Genomic DNA, 17,946 nt, shown 5'->3' on the forward strand with positions numbered 1-17,946 from the left:
CTACTGTAGGACAAAATGCTTGTTTCTTCCAACTTAGAAACTGTAACTACTATCACGAGTACACCTGTAATCCCAACAGCCTTTTCAGATCAGACTCCAGCATGGTGGACAATACTAATCCCTTTCTTGATGAAACAAAGCTTTATGTGGACCTTCTCCTCACTCCTCTAAATCTGAAATCTTCATAGATTGAAAAATCACTTTTTTCCCTAGCACAATCTTTATTCCACAAAATATACCAGTGCAATTCAACTCAAACCCAGTTTCTTTATTGATAATTACCTTCAGCTGCAATCTCAATGTGTAAGTTTAGCGTTTGATTTGAAACATCTAACTTTTACAGATAAATTGAAATTATTATAATGACTAAGGCACTATAATCATCCTTTATTCTAGTTTTGACCAGCAGCACCTGATTTCACAAGACGTTTTCACATAATAACCTAGACTTTATCCTTGGGCACTGTTCCAAATGTGAACATGTGAGTGAAAATGTCCAAATTAAGACCTCATTAAGATAAGCATTTCTCACAAATTATCCAAGTAGAAGAGAAGCAGGGATTTTTTCCCCTTTAGCAAACAGCCCAAAGTTACACTCTTGCGTCCAAATATTAATCAAACAGCATATTCAGATAGTCATAACTTTTCCTAGCATCATTCCTGCAGAAGTAAGGAAAATTATGTTCCTACTGTTTATTTTAAACCACACACCATCCCTTCCCCATTTCCTCTACCCCCACTCAACAAAAAAACCCCAAAACAACAAAACAAGTACAAAACCCAGAATATGCACTCAAACTCCTTTACCTCTGCAAGCACAATTTTTATCCAGGCTGCCATTAGTCTGTTACTCAGGTCTTCAGCTTTCCCATGACCACAAGCTGACAATCCATGTACTATCGCACCTAAAGCCAAAGCAAAACTGTAGGTCTGTAAGGTGAAAAGAACTTATTAAAAAACAATTTTACAAAAATAGATTTGTTATTGAAACATTACTTACAAATGTATTATTTCCCAAGAATTAGAGGTAATGTCTTTGTCTAGAATACCAGGTAATTCCTTACTTCAAGTGACATGAGATTTTCTGAGATTAAATCTTTGGGAAACAGAGCCTTTGTTTTAGAGTAGATTTTCTGATATGAAGAGAAAAAGTTCTAGCATGGGTAGTTAGCTCTGACTTCCTATTTTTCAGATAAACATTCTGAACAGATGATTAATGTACTAGCAGGCTTTGATTCAAATATGGTTGCCTAACCCTGGCTCCTTCATTTCCCGGAAAACTTTAACCAGAAAAGAACTTGCACAGAAATACTGAGATTATTTTTGGCAATTTGAGGGGTACCATCGTACACTAGGGATGAAACACACACCTGGAGGAAGCTGTGGCTATGATGCACTGTCTGGTGATTAAGGGAAAGTAAAAATTCAGAACCTCACAGCTGATGTATTTTCCCACCAAGAAAAAGAATTTATAGAAATATGCTATAAAAGAGACAAAAAATGGCAGGATACAGGGACTAAAGGCATCAAACTTAGCAATTTCTCTTCTAAATGCTATCAAACACATACAACTTGCTTCTATCTCACTGTCTGGTAATCACATCAATGAATCAAGTGGTAGTCTTAGTAACTGCATGGTATGCAAAATACATTCAGCATTAGCTAACAATGAAAGCAGATCAATATAATTGTCTTGAATTACAGTTCAAGTAAAGCAGTATCCAATACAAAATAGATAAAGAGAGAAAGAGAACTGAAGGAAAGCCCAAATACAGAATTATTACCTGCTGATTATTTTCTGCTAAGGTCTGTAGCTTGCTCATAGCCTTCTCAGCCTCAGCTGCTTCTATGATTCCAACACTGAAAGCAGAGACACAAGAACAGGCCACAGAATAGGCAAGTACCTAAAAAAAAAATTTATTCCATTAACTAGAGTCTCATCAAGTTCACTGTAGCAATGGTCACATTGAATAATGTGCCAGCATGATAGAAAAGATGTAACATTTTCACTTTATACTTTCAGGTATTTGTTCCCTCTGAAAGATTTTTCATGGATGCTAATAATGTTTAATAAACACAACTAAAGGATGGAAATACTTCTTATTTTACAGAGGTCAGTAAGCATACTCAGCATGCTGTGCTCCCATCAGGACTACAAGCAGGCCCACAAAGCCAGAAAACGAGCATGTAGAACTGTCCTTCACACACAGCCCTCAACACCAGCCTTCTGTCCTTGCAGAAGGATTCACCAGCAACACTGCTTTTCTATTTTCTCCCGCCTTAACCACAGAGAATAAGGAAGTGAAGTCGGAACTACCAACAAAGCAAGGGTGCCAAGTGTTTAACCTCCTCTGCACTAAAGTTCAGCAGCAGAACACATGACTGAGGGAACCAAAGAGGACCTGCCAACTGTGCAGGATTGACATCAGTTTGACCTGTAGCAAGTAATATGCAGATCGTACCTCTTGCTGCAGCAGGCCAAAATTACTCCTCAAGCACCAGGTTATATCCAAGTCATTTACAGCTCTGAAAGAATCTCTTGTGCATCTTACATAGTAGCATTCATCCTAGAGTGCTGCCAAAATTTTACTCATCTGTACAAATCCTTACAGAAGTTTTAATTGCAAAAGGTAGGTTTTGCTTTTAATCCAAACTATCTCATGATGTTAAACAGCTGCTGCCTTTCATCTCAGAAGTTGCTGTATTAAACTCAGTTTCACTTCAATAATACACTTGAAGATCTCTGGGGACAGATAAATTATTTCATAGCTGTAAGTAATTTTAACGCATGTACCATAAACTGCAAAAGGCTAATCCCCAACACATATGTACTGCCAAAAAAATAGAACCCCATTGAAGAAGATATTTAATAAAGAGCTCTCAGAGACTTCTCTTTTCCCCAACAGGGGGAAAAGAATAATATTATCAATCTCTATTAACTCCCGTAAGAAAAACAGAGGATTATGCAACTCAACTGTTCAGCTGCTCCAGCCTTACATACATCATGTACAGTGAGCTGCTTTATCGTGCACAACATCTGCTTGCTCTGATTTTTGTTTTGTGTAGTAAACTATTTGAATTTCATCACTTTTCATTCTCAAGTTTTACTTAAGCAGAATTATAGGCTAAGTACATGGATCATGTTAAAACTTACAGGACATATCCTGGAAAAAAACTTCCTGAAATGCAGGGCTCAGTTTAAGCGTCCAAAACATAAAGAGAATAGTAAATAGGGCCATAGCAGCATGCACAAGTACATCATTCACATTAGCTAGTGACACCAAATTTCAAAGAAGTATACAGAAGGCATATTGAAAGAGGAAGTATTAGCATTTAAGTTCTCTCTGAGAGTAGCTTGTTATCTGCTTTTAGTAGATCAGATGAGTCGTAAACAACTGTACATAAGAGACCCATATGCATAGTTACTCATGATTCAACTTTCAAAAACTTAATGGGCTTAAGGAATTAAAGTAGACCTTTAAAGGATCATGTCTATTATCTTTTCAGGCAGTTTCTTAACGTCTGTACAGTATTACACATTATTCTATTTTTATTATTGCCGTTATTATCACGTTTTTTTCCCAGCAGACATAAACCTATATACTGTGAAACAAAATGTAGGACTCAAGCCTTCCAGTATCACAAATAAAAAGTTTCAGCAAAAAGACTATAGTTTTTAAAGGGAGGCAACAAAATAAAAGGAAAATTTAAAATTTATGATAAAATAGGTCATACCTCCTGAACTCCTCTGCTTTGCTCCTCACTGCTGTCCAGGTATTTGCAGAGTTTTCGCAATGAAGCAGCAACATGCACTCGTGATTCTGTTTGGCTACTGTGACTCATAAATGAAAGAACAAGTCCTACTCCTAAAATACATCCAGTGCTTTAAAAGAAAACAAAAGAGAAAGGATTAAGTATGCTTTACCTGCTCTGAACTCACTTTAAACCCCAACAAAGTTTGTGGGAAAGACCACCTCTCGGCCTTGCCTGATAACTAGCTCTGTAGATAATTTATTACCACAATCAATTTCGCTAATGGTTTTTATTTCGCCCGTCTTTTTCAGGAAACACCAGATGAAAGAAGAGCATAAGAAGAAAATGTCTATTTAAAAATAAACCCTACACATACAGTCTCATTAATACTTCTGCCTCTGAAGAACCAGTAGTCCCAACAAGTGCCATAAACTAGTATGAAGGAAGTATGGATCCAAATTTCAATGTGTGATTTGTCCTGACAGTATAAACTAGGAAATCCCAGTTAAACATACTAATTGCAGGTTCACTGGGTGTATTAGCACCTGCTGCTGTCAGACTCCTCCAAGAGTTGTTACATTTGTAAAAGAAATGAAATTAGTATTTAGCCAGAGAGCTGCTAAAATGGCTGTAAAGATTAAGGTATTTACCTGTATTTCTTAACTGGAATGATCAGGTGTACATTCTAACCTGTATGTACTAACTACAGTGGAGCAGCTTCATCAGGGCGGGCATATCCAGCATAATTAACTGTTTGATGCTGAGGACACTTAAAATTGCAACAAGAACATAGTTTCCAAGGACACAATTTAATAGGGCAGCTGGCACAAACATCTCCACAGTCTCCACCTCTTTTTCAGATTTTATCAGAAATTCCATTCTGGACCAAAGATCTTTTACTAAATTCAGCATGTGTGCTGCCTTAACAAGTTCCAAGTCATCAGTTTTGTCAGAAAACTTCCAAACAGTTCTGGGTTCCATCATGAGATACTAAGCATAGCAGACACTTATTGCCTCTGAAGGTAATCTCTTACTGGCACACATCCACAATGGCTCTTATCTGTAGATGATTGTTTTTCCCACTTGCACATCTCACTGACACTGCTTGTAGCAAACAGCAAATAGTCAAATGAACATGGTTAGGATCTTACACCTTCTCCTAAGCTTCTCCTATCCAACTTAAAAATGGCAATAGCTGCTGTTTTTACTCAGCTAGGTAAAAAAGAAACAACTGAGAATAACTTCAATCATATTCCTAAGATAATGTTTTACAGTAACTGGGGATTAAGGATGATTAAGCATGGCTAAAATACATAGAGGGGTATCTTGGGAGTGGTATTTTTTCCAGCAAAGATCAAGCAAACCTTTTTAAGTAACTGGTATATCTGAATTCATAAATAGCCAACAAAACAAGGACATAGCTTATATACAAGAGTTCTAAATTCAAGTTTACACTACTGCTTGTTGACAAAACTACATAGAAAGAAAATGGAATTTCTCATTAGAGCTATAGTATTTTATGTTAATCACTGTTAATAAAGACTTAAAACACAATTAGAGACTAAAGCAAGAATGAAACTTCACCTTCTCTGCTTCCCTTTTTGTAACTAACAATTGCTCTCACTTGGCTACCTTATTTGTGAGTTACATAAAATTAGTATTTACGTATATTTCATCTACATGGTATCTCAGATTTCCCAGCACATTTAAAGTGTTTACTACAAGAGCATCAGGCTGAAGGGAAACCTGCCTTCCACTGGGCGCAGCCTGAGCCCAAACAGCGCACTGCTGCACTGCACTGTCCCACACCTCCACTGCTCAGCCAACCTATGCCTAAAACACTGTCAGCCTGCTTTTAGTGAAAAAGAAAATCACTGTTTTAGCAGGGGTGAAACACGGCTGAAAATGCTCATGCCTCACAGCTGATCATGCCTGTGTCACACTGGATGAAGAGGCTGGAAAGGATCTTCCTTTGGAACAGCAGTTTACAAGTGTAGAAATGCAAAATTTGGACAACTCTGCAACATTTACAGCTTTACATTACTTCTTTGCTTGCAGAGAGAACTCATACTAGACATCAACTTCCTCTTAACTTTTAAAAACCATAGGCAGCACAAAAAACTATCCACTCTTCAATCTTCCCTCTCTTTCTTGTCATTGTTTCATATTCTTCTGGCAACCTCTTGCTGCCAGAGATGTCTGGCTTGGCTCTTCTCTGAGGCTTTGATCTCCAGCTAACAGGCTGCACAAAACAGCAGCAATAGGCATCACAAAGGGGTGCAGCTGGTACAGTCCCTGTGTACTGTCTGTCTCACCCTGTGCCACTCAAAAGGCAAAAGAAATCATCACTGAGCTATACAGATTCACAGTCCAATGGTGCACAGCTGGGACTCCTCAGAGCTTTTCAGAAAGTGCACCAGAGAAAGGAGGGCAAAGGCAAATGGGAATTATTGCTGTTTCTTTTGAACAGGGAAGAGCTGGGCAGAGTAATGCTCAAAATCAAAGAAAACCTTATGTACTCACACTGAGCTGCTCAAGATACTGTGGCTCCTTCCCTGATTTAAAAGAGAAATTACTACTGTGGAAGAAACATGGTGCCATTCTATGTTAGTTGTCTCGTGGCAACTGACACGTGTTTTATTGTCTTAGGAGTTTCAAATCCTGACTGTAAAATCTTAAGCAATGTAGACCAAGTCTGTGACTGACTCTGTTTTAGGGAGCATGTGGCCCTCCAAAGGGTCTTTCCAGCCTGCCTGACTGGTGATTATATGGAAGTACTCAGAATGGGCTGTCTCCTTATCCTAGTTTTATACTTTTCTGTATAAAATTAAGGAAGAAAGCGTGAATTAAAAATGTAGAGTTCAAAATAAAGTATCATCCGTAATAAAGGAAACTCACTTGTACTCCAGATTGGTGTCAAAGCAGCAGTCCTCCAACACATCCAAAGACTTCATGAGAACCAAGTTCATCTGTTGACCAGGTATTTCACTACCAAAGCGAAACAGAAACAAAAAAAAAAAAATTCCAATGCCTGACAGTGGGAGGAGGATAAAACATGATCTCAGCTAGACCTGTAACTATTTATACGCTATTTATACGCCGAAAATTTGCGACATTTCACGCTAGTAGCTCTGTCAATCTCTCTCTACTTCATTGCCTAACTTACTGATAAAGAAGCACTTACATCTCACTCCAAAAATATCATAGACTCCCCTCTTATAAAACATGTACACCAGTTTCATAATGAACAGGACATCTTTAATGGAAACTAGCTCAATAATCTCATATAAGCTACAGCTACATTCCTATGAGTTTTGATTTGTTGCAAGACAATATTTGAAGAATGTGTGAGATTAAGCTTTCAAATCACACAGGGCAATGAAAGAGTAAAACTAGTCCACAAGAAATGGTTAGACAAATGCATTCACTTAACATCCCTCACCACAGAAATAAAACAAACACCCAAAATATTGATTCATATACTCCTAAATACTGGGCTGATGTAACTTCATTCTCTTTAAGAGTCTTTTAATGCTTGTGTTAGCTCAGTTGTCCCACTGACTAAACATCCAGAGGTAGTCCATTCCCAAATTACGTGACTGAGTCAGTGGCAGGAAGGCATCAAGGCACCAAAGCATGAAGATTAGAATTCAGCAATACTTCAGTTTTAACAAAAGCAGGTGCCTTGGAAACAGCTTTACTGAGCAAATTAACAACTGCCAATCGAATCTGTTTGGTACCTATGCTTGTATACTAATTAAACATTTCTATGGGTATAAAGGAAGACAAAATCCATAGCAGTCAAGAAATTGGAGGAGTATAAAGCCAAACCTACTTCTTAATTTCTCTGGAATCACCATAAATTTGCAACCGAGGCCAACCTTTCTGAAAATGAGGCATTTTCTAACAACTTCAGAACACTTCTGTGCTGCCAACAGAGCTGTAACAGCATGCTTTAGAGACAGTTCATTACACTACTCCTGTTGTCTCTCCATCCTCACATGTGTAACACACATGACATAAGTGAACACTGTCCCATATCCAGTGCCACTTACAAATGAACCAATGAGAACTGTGAATTATTTTACAATTGCATCTTCCAACGTAACCCCATTTAACCCCATAACATAGTCCCATTTAAAAGCATATGTGTTGCTCTTCTAGCTGACTGCTTTGCACTTTGTACCTTAATATATGATGACAATTAGTCACTCATCCTGAAAGATTCTCAAAATACGTAGGATATCTGTGGAGGGGGCTAAAGTTTCTCTGAAGAAACATTCCAAAGCTCTTCAAGAGTCATTTGCCTATGACTTTAATTCCTCAGAGCTTAAGTCTACATGTAGAAAAATGAAGTTACTTTCACAACTACATTAAATACAGTAGTTCTCACCTGATCTTTTCTTCATACAAACGTGAGATGAACATCCCCAAGCCAAGACCCATGTGGATTTGAACAGCTTGAGACTCATCAGCATTTGGTTTCCCAGGTAACCTGTCAGTCAACATACTCAGGACCTCCTCAATCTTCTCCTTGCATGATACAACAAAAATTGGCACCAGGAGAGACAAAGCTGTGGCTGCACAGGATCGAGCTATAATACTAGCAGTATTTTCACCTGAATAGGATTTCTAGAAAAACACAAAAGAGAGTATTTTTGTACTCTTACTCCTTTCCAGGCAATAACACTCAGTATTTGAGGAATTTAAAATAAACACCTATAGAGCAAACAGCAGCACAGATGTATTGCAATCTGACATTCCTTGCATGTGGCTTTTATAATTTTGATAATAAAGACAAAAAACTTTATGCAAACACAAATATAAGCAGAAAGCACAATGAAAGAAAATTAACAAAAGCAAGAAAAGTTTTGATTTTCCTCTATTCCAACTACTACAACTCAAACAGAACCAGGAAATTCATTATTAGAACTCCAGGCATGAAATACAGATACATTGTCTTGCCTTTAGTACCACAGCACATACCTGATAGAACCATGGGAAGACTCGACCTTTAGGCTGGTAGCGGCTATTCACAATACTCAAGAGAGTCTCTGTGACCATGGAAATCCAGTGTTTCACAGGAATGAAATCAGGTTCAGTCTACAAAAATCAAACCCAAATAGTCATCATCATTGCTTCTTAAGTTCTACCTAAACAGAAGCTCAGCTGCTGATGTTCCAGCTGTGATCCATCATGAAAGAGATTATTTTGTGATTCCTATGCAGTGTAAGTAGCATCATTTACTTGTCAATACCAACACTCCAGTACCTCACTTACCAGCCCCCCAAACACCTGGTCATATTACTTTTCTGTATTCCACTAAGAGAAGGGACCCTCTTGCAGATTCACTCACCTCAGGTACCCCTTCAGTGTCTGAAGAAAGGCTGCTTTCATATTTGGCTACAGCAACTGCAAGGCCAGTTAAAGCAAAAATAGAGTTTCCTTTCACCACTGGGCTGTCTCTGAACAGAAAAAAAGGCAAACAGTTAAGAAATATAACAGAGATGCTGGCAACAAAACATATATCTCAAAGCAGAAAAGTTATGCTGCAGGTGTTCCAGGAGGGAAGGCCTTTGCCCCTAGCAACTTCATCAGGCTCTCTTCCAGCTCAGCAGAAATCCGTTAGTTTTCATCTTCAGGAATAGAGAAAGAATGGAGGGGAGAAGTGTTTCAGTGTTTTTTTCTTGTCTGTCTTTTATATAAAGGCTAGCACACACAAAATTGTATAAAAACAGAAGCTTTTTTCCACTATAATAAAGACTGCTACCCTGCAGAGCAAGTATCACTACAGAAATACAGCAGTTGGTCTTAGCTAATACCATTCCCATAGAGGACAAAACAAAAACATCTTCAAACGGAGAATGCTAGAGAGGGAGATGTCACTATATTGCAACAGCAAGGAAAGATTTAGCAGAGCAGCCATTATTGAAATAAGTTTTGATTTCCCTACACTACTAAACCACTAACATAATAGGATTCAAAGAGTACTAACTTCTATAGTGCAAACCTTAAAGAAAACCAAGAAAGAAAATCTGCCACTGACAAAAAAGGGAAAACATAACTGTGTTCAGTTTTGTATAAGGAAGTACATTGGATTGGCAATAAATGCCAGATTGGCAGAATATGTATATTTTTACAGCAGCAGTCAAGGAAGTTTTTAGAAATGGAAGACTGATGCAAGGAGTCTACTGGCGTGTAAGTGGTTTAATACAGTCGTATTGTTCAGCTGCTTTTGTAAAAGCATAAGAAAATTCCATCAGGATTATATTGCAGTATGTTTTCCTGGTAATGACTAGGATATCAAAGATATCATTATCACAGTGAAAGTATTTTCTGGATTTCGGTTTAGCTTTTTAAAACAAGAAACATGACTCTTAGTGAAATATTATCATTTGGAACAGTGAAATTATCTCCTCCCAGATAAGAAGTATTTGCAAAGAATTACAACAAGGTACTTAGTGAAGTTCTTTGAAGTCTTTCAGCATCTTTTACCTTAAATAATTTCCTAATCTATGCATAGAACCTTTGCTGGTTTGATGATCAGCTTCTAAAATGCTTCAGAAAGAAGCTTCTAAATCTACACATTCAGGAAACCTGGATGCTTTAAATTCAAAGAAGGTAAAAATCATCTTAACAAGATCTACGAGGAAAAGGAGCAGTGTCCCATTCTTCGTTGAAAATACGGGAAAAAATATCATCTGTAGTAATTTAGCAGTTCTTACTTGGAAGCACCTTTGATGACATCAGTCAACATATCTCTGACCCTGCAAGAGAACAGAAAGAATTTACAACACGTTCTTTATAGTACAGCATGAACTCAGCTAAATTCCTCTTTAGTCTTACATGTGTCTACTCTAGGTTAACAACTGTTAACCTATCAGCCTATCAGAAGATTTAGCACAAAATAATTACAAGCATTTAATCTGTAAGAACTCTATGCACCACCCCAAGTTTCTTCATGTACATGTGCACTCCCAGTGTTTTATAAAGGAGTGTTATTTGACTTAATAGCACTTTTTGTAAAATGCTGGTTCATTCTTTTTGAGCATATCAAACACGTAAGTTTCCAGATCATTGTGCTATGTTCTAGCTATGTTCTATGTTCTATGAACTCTGAATGTTTTATAAAGGACAAGCATTACAACTTATTCAACACTAACTATATTTCTGTAAACCCCTACAGGCATTTATGCTATGATACGTATATAAACCCAAATCAATTTATTAAAGCCATAAGAGTGGTTACAATTTCTTACACATTACTGTAGTTTATTTATAACAGGCTACTTGTTTTCAATTGTTTAGTTTTGCATTCATATCAAGACTGAAGTGGAGACACAATCAATCTCCTACATGAAACGTGTGAATGAGGAGAGAGATCCTCTATTCTAAAACATACAATTCTAGCCTGGCCATGAATGTCATTCTTCAGAAAAAGACAACTTTAGACTGAAAATGCACATCTCTTAAAACAGGGCTGTATGCTGTAAGACTGAGTTACACTCAAGCTTTTGAAGAAATCTACCCAGATTTTCCTTCATAATCACACTGGTTTTGCACACAGTTTCAAAGCCACCGCTCTAGAAGTGCTTACAACTTGGTAAATATCAATGCAAAACAATAAAGGATTAACACTAAAGTTTATACCACATTGTCCACAATTAGGTTAACCCCAGTGAGCAACAAAAATGCTTAACAGCTACTGAAGTAAGGGACTCGAGGAACCAAGCAAATAATTGTGAACTGGAAAAGAAACTGAAAAAGAAACTGGAAAAGCTACTACTGGGCTCCAGTTCATTTATTGCTTTGATTTCTTTCCTGCTAAAGGGAATTCTGTTAATTTTTGACACTGCTTACATTATAATCATTTAGGAAATACAGAGCAGAAATTCTCTCAGGAGAAATCTACAAAAGCAGCATTGCTACAGGCCTTTTTATATCCTATCAAGAAAGGGATCAGCCATTAATAAAGGATCTTTTCTATAATGCTGTGGCATTATAAATCTTACAGTGCAAGCCTCTATGCTAGAATCAGCTGGAATAAAACAGACACAAATTCTGAATTCCTCTTGAATGGGACTTAGTAACACACCTTTTTGATTGAATCAGACAAAAAGCATTTTGGCTTTCCGATACACTTATGAACAAGCACAAAAACAGACATTTATACTATCCATGGAGAGGCAGTTTTTCCTCTTGTGAAGCCTCCCACTTCCCACCTTCTTCTCCTGGCCATGCACATTCATGGCTAAATCCTGACAGACTGAGAGACACTTCTCACCTGACTGAAACAGAAGTAGTGGAGGATATGGACAAGAGTGGGCGTTATGTGCTTGCTTTTAAACAACATCCTTACACTCAATAAGGCCAACTTACCATCAGTACACCACTACATACATCAGATTGTGACTTGCATTTCTGTAAGTGAAACAGCTCACTAAACTCTCAAGAAAGAAATTTTTATCTTTGCATAACCCTTCTCCTTTAACATCCTATAAAACCCCTGAATTCTTTCACTCTTTCCAGCTGCTGACCCTACAAAGTTTTCAGTTCTGTAGAGGGGAAGGTACCTGTGAACCCGTGTATACGTGTTGGAGTCCGAAAACAGAGGCCTCTCTGAGTTCCTCAGTGAGAGAACAGCAAGTACTAGTGAAGGTTGAAAAACATAGTTCTAGATACTAGTGTTTCCGTGGAGGCTCCAGGAACATAGTTTTAGACATAATAAAACTATAGTGAGAATATTGCTTACATTTTTCAGATAGAACAAAATAGACCATATGTGTAACCCGGCGTGCTAAGGAACCAGAATTCTAATAGTTATGAAGTAGTGTTTGAGTTTGTGTCCTTAGCTTGTTGAGAAGTTTCTATATAAGAATCTAAGAATAGGGGACAGATTAGCTTTTTGCTTTGCTTTGCCTTTGCTTTGGTTCCTGCTTTCTTGCTGCTCTCCTCACTGCCATCATCAACACCCAAGAAGAAGATAGGAGCTGCCCAGCTTCACCGGCCCTGCTGGCACCACCGGGAGCAGCTTCAGCTGCTATTTGGGACTTTACACCAAAGTTTTAGCATGGACTTTAACGCTTGTGACTCTTTGCCTTTTTGAGACTGATGTGCCTTTGCAATAAACTACTTTATAGCACCTATTAGCTGCTTGGCTCTTTAAAGAAGACAACCACAACCCAACAAATGGTGCCTAGAGCACCAGAGAAATAACCCTACATATATGGAAATCCTTACAGTTACCCAGTAATCTTTCTTTTCACTCCCTTCTCCCACCACGGTTACTGTATCTGGTGGTTGCTCGTTGTTTTGTTGTGGAATTTTTTTTCATTAGTGCTCATACAGTCTTTAAACTTGCAAAATTAAAGGCTTTGAAACCTTGTCCTCCTCTGTCCCCTTACTTTCCATTAAAAGTGATCAGGAGCACACAGGCACTTCCTTACCATAGCCAGGCTGTAAATTGTTTGTACTGCACCTCTTCAGGATCCTCTTTTCCATGTTTTAACTGCATCTCCAGCTCTGCCTGCCTCCCCTGCAGAATTGCAAAAAAAGTCAGAAATTGATCTGATCTATATATATATCATAAGACTTATTTACATTGTAAGACTTCTTCAGAGAATACTCAGGTAACACATGTAGCCTAACCTAAGGGTTAGTTCATAAGTGACCTGCTTTGCATATGGGATCCCACTGTAATATACAATGTATTAAGGAGAAGAATCTGCAATTTTTTGTTCTGAGTAATAAAAACAAACTGCGGATGGCACAAATGGCCACAAATACTGAGGCATCTATCTTGTACATGCAGAGCCAAGTTCCTTTGGGAAGGGTGAGCTTTAGAAGCCTGCTAGCTAAAATGGATTCTAACAGCAAAATATTGCTTTCTTGATGCTCTACTTAAGGCAGAATTCCTCATTCTTTTACTTTATACAACTCAGCCTCCTTGTAATTTCCAACACCATTCTTTCTATACGTTTAAAGAGGTCATATTCTGCCCTTTAACATGTTATAGCATATGTTACAACTTACATCTGTTATCTAAAATTATCTAAAGCAGCTTTGTTTTACCATTCTATTTCCAGCTGAGAGAACTATAACTTAACTTGTTTAGGTTGTCAATTACTACTCCTTAGCAGGTTATTAAGCAATAAATGAAAAAATACAGGCACATATGCTGTGTTTTTCTGGTATTGAATGCTTGCAGTTTGGGTGTATGTACCAACCTGAAAATACAACACAGTGAATCTTGAAAATCCAGGTCTCACTCAAAAAGTGACCCTCCACAGAGATTAAAGGAGTACATACAACACACTGACCAAAAAGAAGGCAGTATAGCAGTTCAGAAACACTGCATTATGTACTATCCATACTACTCATATTATACTGTAGTCTCTTTTGGTCACTTCCAATGAAATGTACTACAAGAGCCTAAGAATTAAGAAAGAAGCAGCAAACATAGGCTCTACTGTCCTGTAAAATGGCAAGAAATCCTACAGATCCTTTAGAAAACATGTGGTACATGCTAAGCTTCTTGTGAAATCTTGCCTTGGAAGGGAAATAAAATAGGAAAGTAATTAAATGCAAATGACAGCGTCCCCCAAGACCTAAACCTGCAATCTGACTAGTTGCTGCTTGTTTTGTAGTGGGACTGGATTGGTTTAGGACCTCGCATTTTATTGACAGTCAAGATAAAAACTGTTTTGAAAATGTGAGAGAAGTGTATGTTTTGATGCACAGCAATCAAAGCTTCTAGAATTCGTTCAGCAACCCGAGGTGCTCGTGCTGGAAACAGTTGATGTGGCCTGGAAATACAAACAAATAAGCCCTTCTAGTAGCACAAAGAGAGCATTCCAGAAGGAAGCTATTTGCTAAACCTTTTTTAGATAATTTCCCCGTTGAAAATCAAATTATACTACAATGGTCTAGATACCACGTCAGCTAACCTAATGAAAGAGAGAATTTAAGATCTATCCTAATCATTAGATAGGGTTGAAAAAATTGAAAGAGGAGCTTCCTGCAGTGCAGCAGGATTACATGCTGATTAAGGGGACGTTCTTTTTAATAGAATCATTCCTTGATAGCTTCTGTCACCTTTGTGGTACTACTGTTTCAAACTTTCTACCCAAGGAATACGTTAGAGTTCTAGCTAAAATTTCTTCTAAAAACTGACATATTCTGCAAGTTGACACATGAACAAACCTGCATGAACCTGAATTGTAAAGAGAAACTGCACTTCTACAAAGTATCCCAGACTGCGCTGTCAGGAACTGAAGACTCAGTTTTGTTTCTTTTTTATAAATGTTATAATTAAGCACCTCAAGCTTTACTTTTTTGTAACTTGTATGAGTTTTCTTGCTGGTAAAATTAAAATCCATACCATTTGAATAAGCATTAATGTCCATAATATTATATAGCTCAAAATTACCTGCAGGACTGCACTGTAGGTTCGACTCATAAATCCTAACCACGTCTGTGGCAGCAGTATGGAGTGGTGCCATTCAGAAGGCTGAATATTAACCTGTGCAACACACCAGAAAGGTTAGAAACAGTTACATAAAATCTAACATATGCAGAATCTATGTTCTCCAGTCTACGATTTACAGACAAACATTCACTCATTTCCACAGGCCATTATACATGGCTGTAGGAAACTAAAATGATCATGTACTTTATTCTCCTTTCTGATTTTACCCACATCAAGTGACTTTCAACTTCATTAAACAGGCCAATCAAAAGTGGTTGTTTCAGGTAATGCAACAAATAATTGATCCCAGAGAGACAGTGAAATCATATGAGGCAATAAGCACAACACTTAGCAGCACTGGCAAATGTTTCTCTATAGTTTGTGAACATCTTAGATGTTTCTAAAAGCAGAATTGTTAACCTAGATAAATAACTGACCTTCCCTTGTATCATTATTTTCCTGAGTCTTCCTTCTTATTCACCTCTATTTTATGTCCCTAATGATCTACATAAAGCAGTCAGTATTCTTTCTTCACTTGGATTTTGTAACAAAAAAAAGGACTGTCCTAAAGCTCCATGACCACTGCTTTCAGTGAACCTGAAGGACTTGTAAATAAGTACTAATACACCTATACAAATAAAAACATTCTAAAAGTCAATCAAAAAAGATAACATACTCCATTTTGCAGACAATATAGATATGACCAGTAGTAAAAAAAGGAAATCTCGTCTTAATAATGACTCATGAACACTAGTCCTTCCTTTTAATTATAATTATATTCACAGCTCCTTCTCATCTCTGCTTATCAATTCCTCCAAAAGTTTATGAGAAGTCAAGGTTCCAGTTAGAATTGCTTTCCTTGGGTTCCTGAGGAATCTGCAGCAAGTCCAGTCTTCCCCTCTGCCTCTACTCTGAAACTATTTTAGACTTCTGCACTGGACTATTTAGATTTCTGCTGGTCAACAGACAGCTAAACATGAGCCAGCTGTGCCCAGGAGGCCAAGAAGGTCAATGGCATTGTGGCCTGGATCAGCAGTAGTGTGGCCAGCACAAACAGGGCAATGATCATCTCTGTGTCCTTGGCACTAGGGAAACCACATCTTAAATCCTGTCTTAATTTCTGGGCATCTCACTTCAGAAACAACACTGACGTGCTGGACTGTGTCCAGAGAAGGATAGCAGAGCTGGTGAAGTATCTGGAGCACAAGTCCTGTGAGGATTGGCTGAGGGAGCTGGGGCTGTGTAGCCTGGAGAAAAGGAGGATTGTCAGAACCTTATTACTCTCTACAGCCACCTGAAAGGACGGTATAGTCAGGTGGGGATTGCCTTTTCTCCCAGACAGGGACAGGACAAGAGTACATAGTTCAAACTGTGACAGGGAAGGTGCAGGCTGGCCATCAGGAGGAATTTCTTAATGTAAAGAGCTGTTAAGCATTAGAATGGACTGTCCAAGGAGCTGGTGTATTCACTATCCCTGAAGGTGTTCAAGAAATGTTGAGATGTGGCACTTAGTGCTATGGTCTAGTTGAGAAGGTGGTGACTTGTCAAAGATGGCCCCCAATGAGGTCTTCTCCAACCTAAATAATTCTGTGATTCAGGTTTAACTGGTCTTGTAGTGATTTTTTAAGTTTACTATGTAATCTACACTTGTGAAAGACGTCAAAAGCAGGGCTGTGAAATACTGCAGGTATTCATGCAGAAATGAACTACAAAGCTTTAGGCATCTCGAGATGTTTCAAGCATCTAGACAACATGGTCTATCAGGAACACCCAAAATTTGCAGATGTGTTTGACCGCAATAGAAATATTGAGGTGCTTTTCATTAATTAACTTTCTTCAGGGCAGTAAACATTTTGCATGTATGTGCAATATGAAGAAGGAAAGAGGAAACTGAACATCTTGACGTAACAAAGAACACTCAAAAATTCATCTACAACTGAAAATGACTGGATATAGTGCTGAAGATTTTCATATAAGCAGTACTGCAGGCTGCTACTTCAGTATAGGAAACCATTAACCTTTACTTGTTGTCTATTGCTGGATATCAAGGGTAACAAGAACTACACGAAGTGTGGTAGCAACCACAGGCAAAGGTGACAAGTGAAGTTCAGATTAAGTGCACAATTTATCTGTAAGAAAATATTGGCTGGGTGGGAAAGTGCAGAGAATGAGATGCTCAAGGGAACTGAGAACCAAGGATGAGTGCTTGTGGAACACTGCCTCACTGATGCAGGGTTTTTCTTAGGAACATCACTTGGCGAGACCAAGCAGCCAAGCAGTTTCTAAGGAAGAGCTGCAACCTGATATCTGAGGCAGTAAGAAATGGCATGAGCTTGGAGCTAGTAACCTGAGCCTGTCAACTGATGCTTAAGAAGGACCTATCTGCCTGAAAAGACACAAAATCGTAGACCATGTTGGTCAAAATGCAAGACAGGTAATGCTGGCAAACCACATGAGATACTACTCCTGTATGTGTTTGGGACCATACCTTTATGTCAATGAAAAGTTTAGGCATGTATCCAAATGCCCTGCTTGCATTTGGGACATATAAAGTGCCACCTCAGTCCTTGCATAAATAAGGCTAGCATAATGTATCTGTATAAAGGAAATGGTGAAACAGCCTCTCTTTTAATTTTAAGTTTTGCTTAGAGGCTCTTTTTAACATACTTGCATGCATATACTTCCAAATCCACCCCCTAACATTTCTTTGTGAGAAAAAAATTGTC

The 17,946-nt window shown here is 38.1% G+C and overlaps 1 protein-coding gene across 2 annotated transcripts in view; it reads right to left on the reverse strand.

The window, feature by feature from the left end:
• Nucleotides 1–17,946, reverse strand: part of FOCAD (focadhesin) — a 91,736-nt gene that overhangs the window by 13,857 nt on the left and 59,933 nt on the right. For both annotated transcript variants that reach the window (XM_088156668.1, XM_088156669.1), the window contains exons 22-31: nt 15,182–15,274; nt 13,200–13,288; nt 10,479–10,520; nt 9,110–9,218; nt 8,740–8,856; nt 8,147–8,385; nt 6,652–6,741; nt 3,736–3,883; nt 1,785–1,904; nt 808–930 (exon numbers count right to left, since the gene is read on the reverse strand). In XM_088156668.1, the coding sequence (XP_088012794.1) occupies nt 808–930; nt 1,785–1,904; nt 3,736–3,883; nt 6,652–6,741; nt 8,147–8,385; nt 8,740–8,856; nt 9,110–9,218; nt 10,479–10,520; nt 13,200–13,288; nt 15,182–15,274 (1,170 nt within the window). The remainder of the gene's footprint in view (nt 1–807; nt 931–1,784; nt 1,905–3,735; nt 3,884–6,651; nt 6,742–8,146; nt 8,386–8,739; nt 8,857–9,109; nt 9,219–10,478; nt 10,521–13,199; nt 13,289–15,181; nt 15,275–17,946) is intronic.

The sequence above is a fragment of the Sturnus vulgaris genome, chromosome Z (genome assembly GCF_052056855.1).
Source record: "Sturnus vulgaris isolate bStuVul1 chromosome Z, bStuVul1.hap1, whole genome shotgun sequence".
NCBI lineage: Eukaryota > Metazoa > Chordata > Aves > Passeriformes > Sturnidae > Sturnus > Sturnus vulgaris.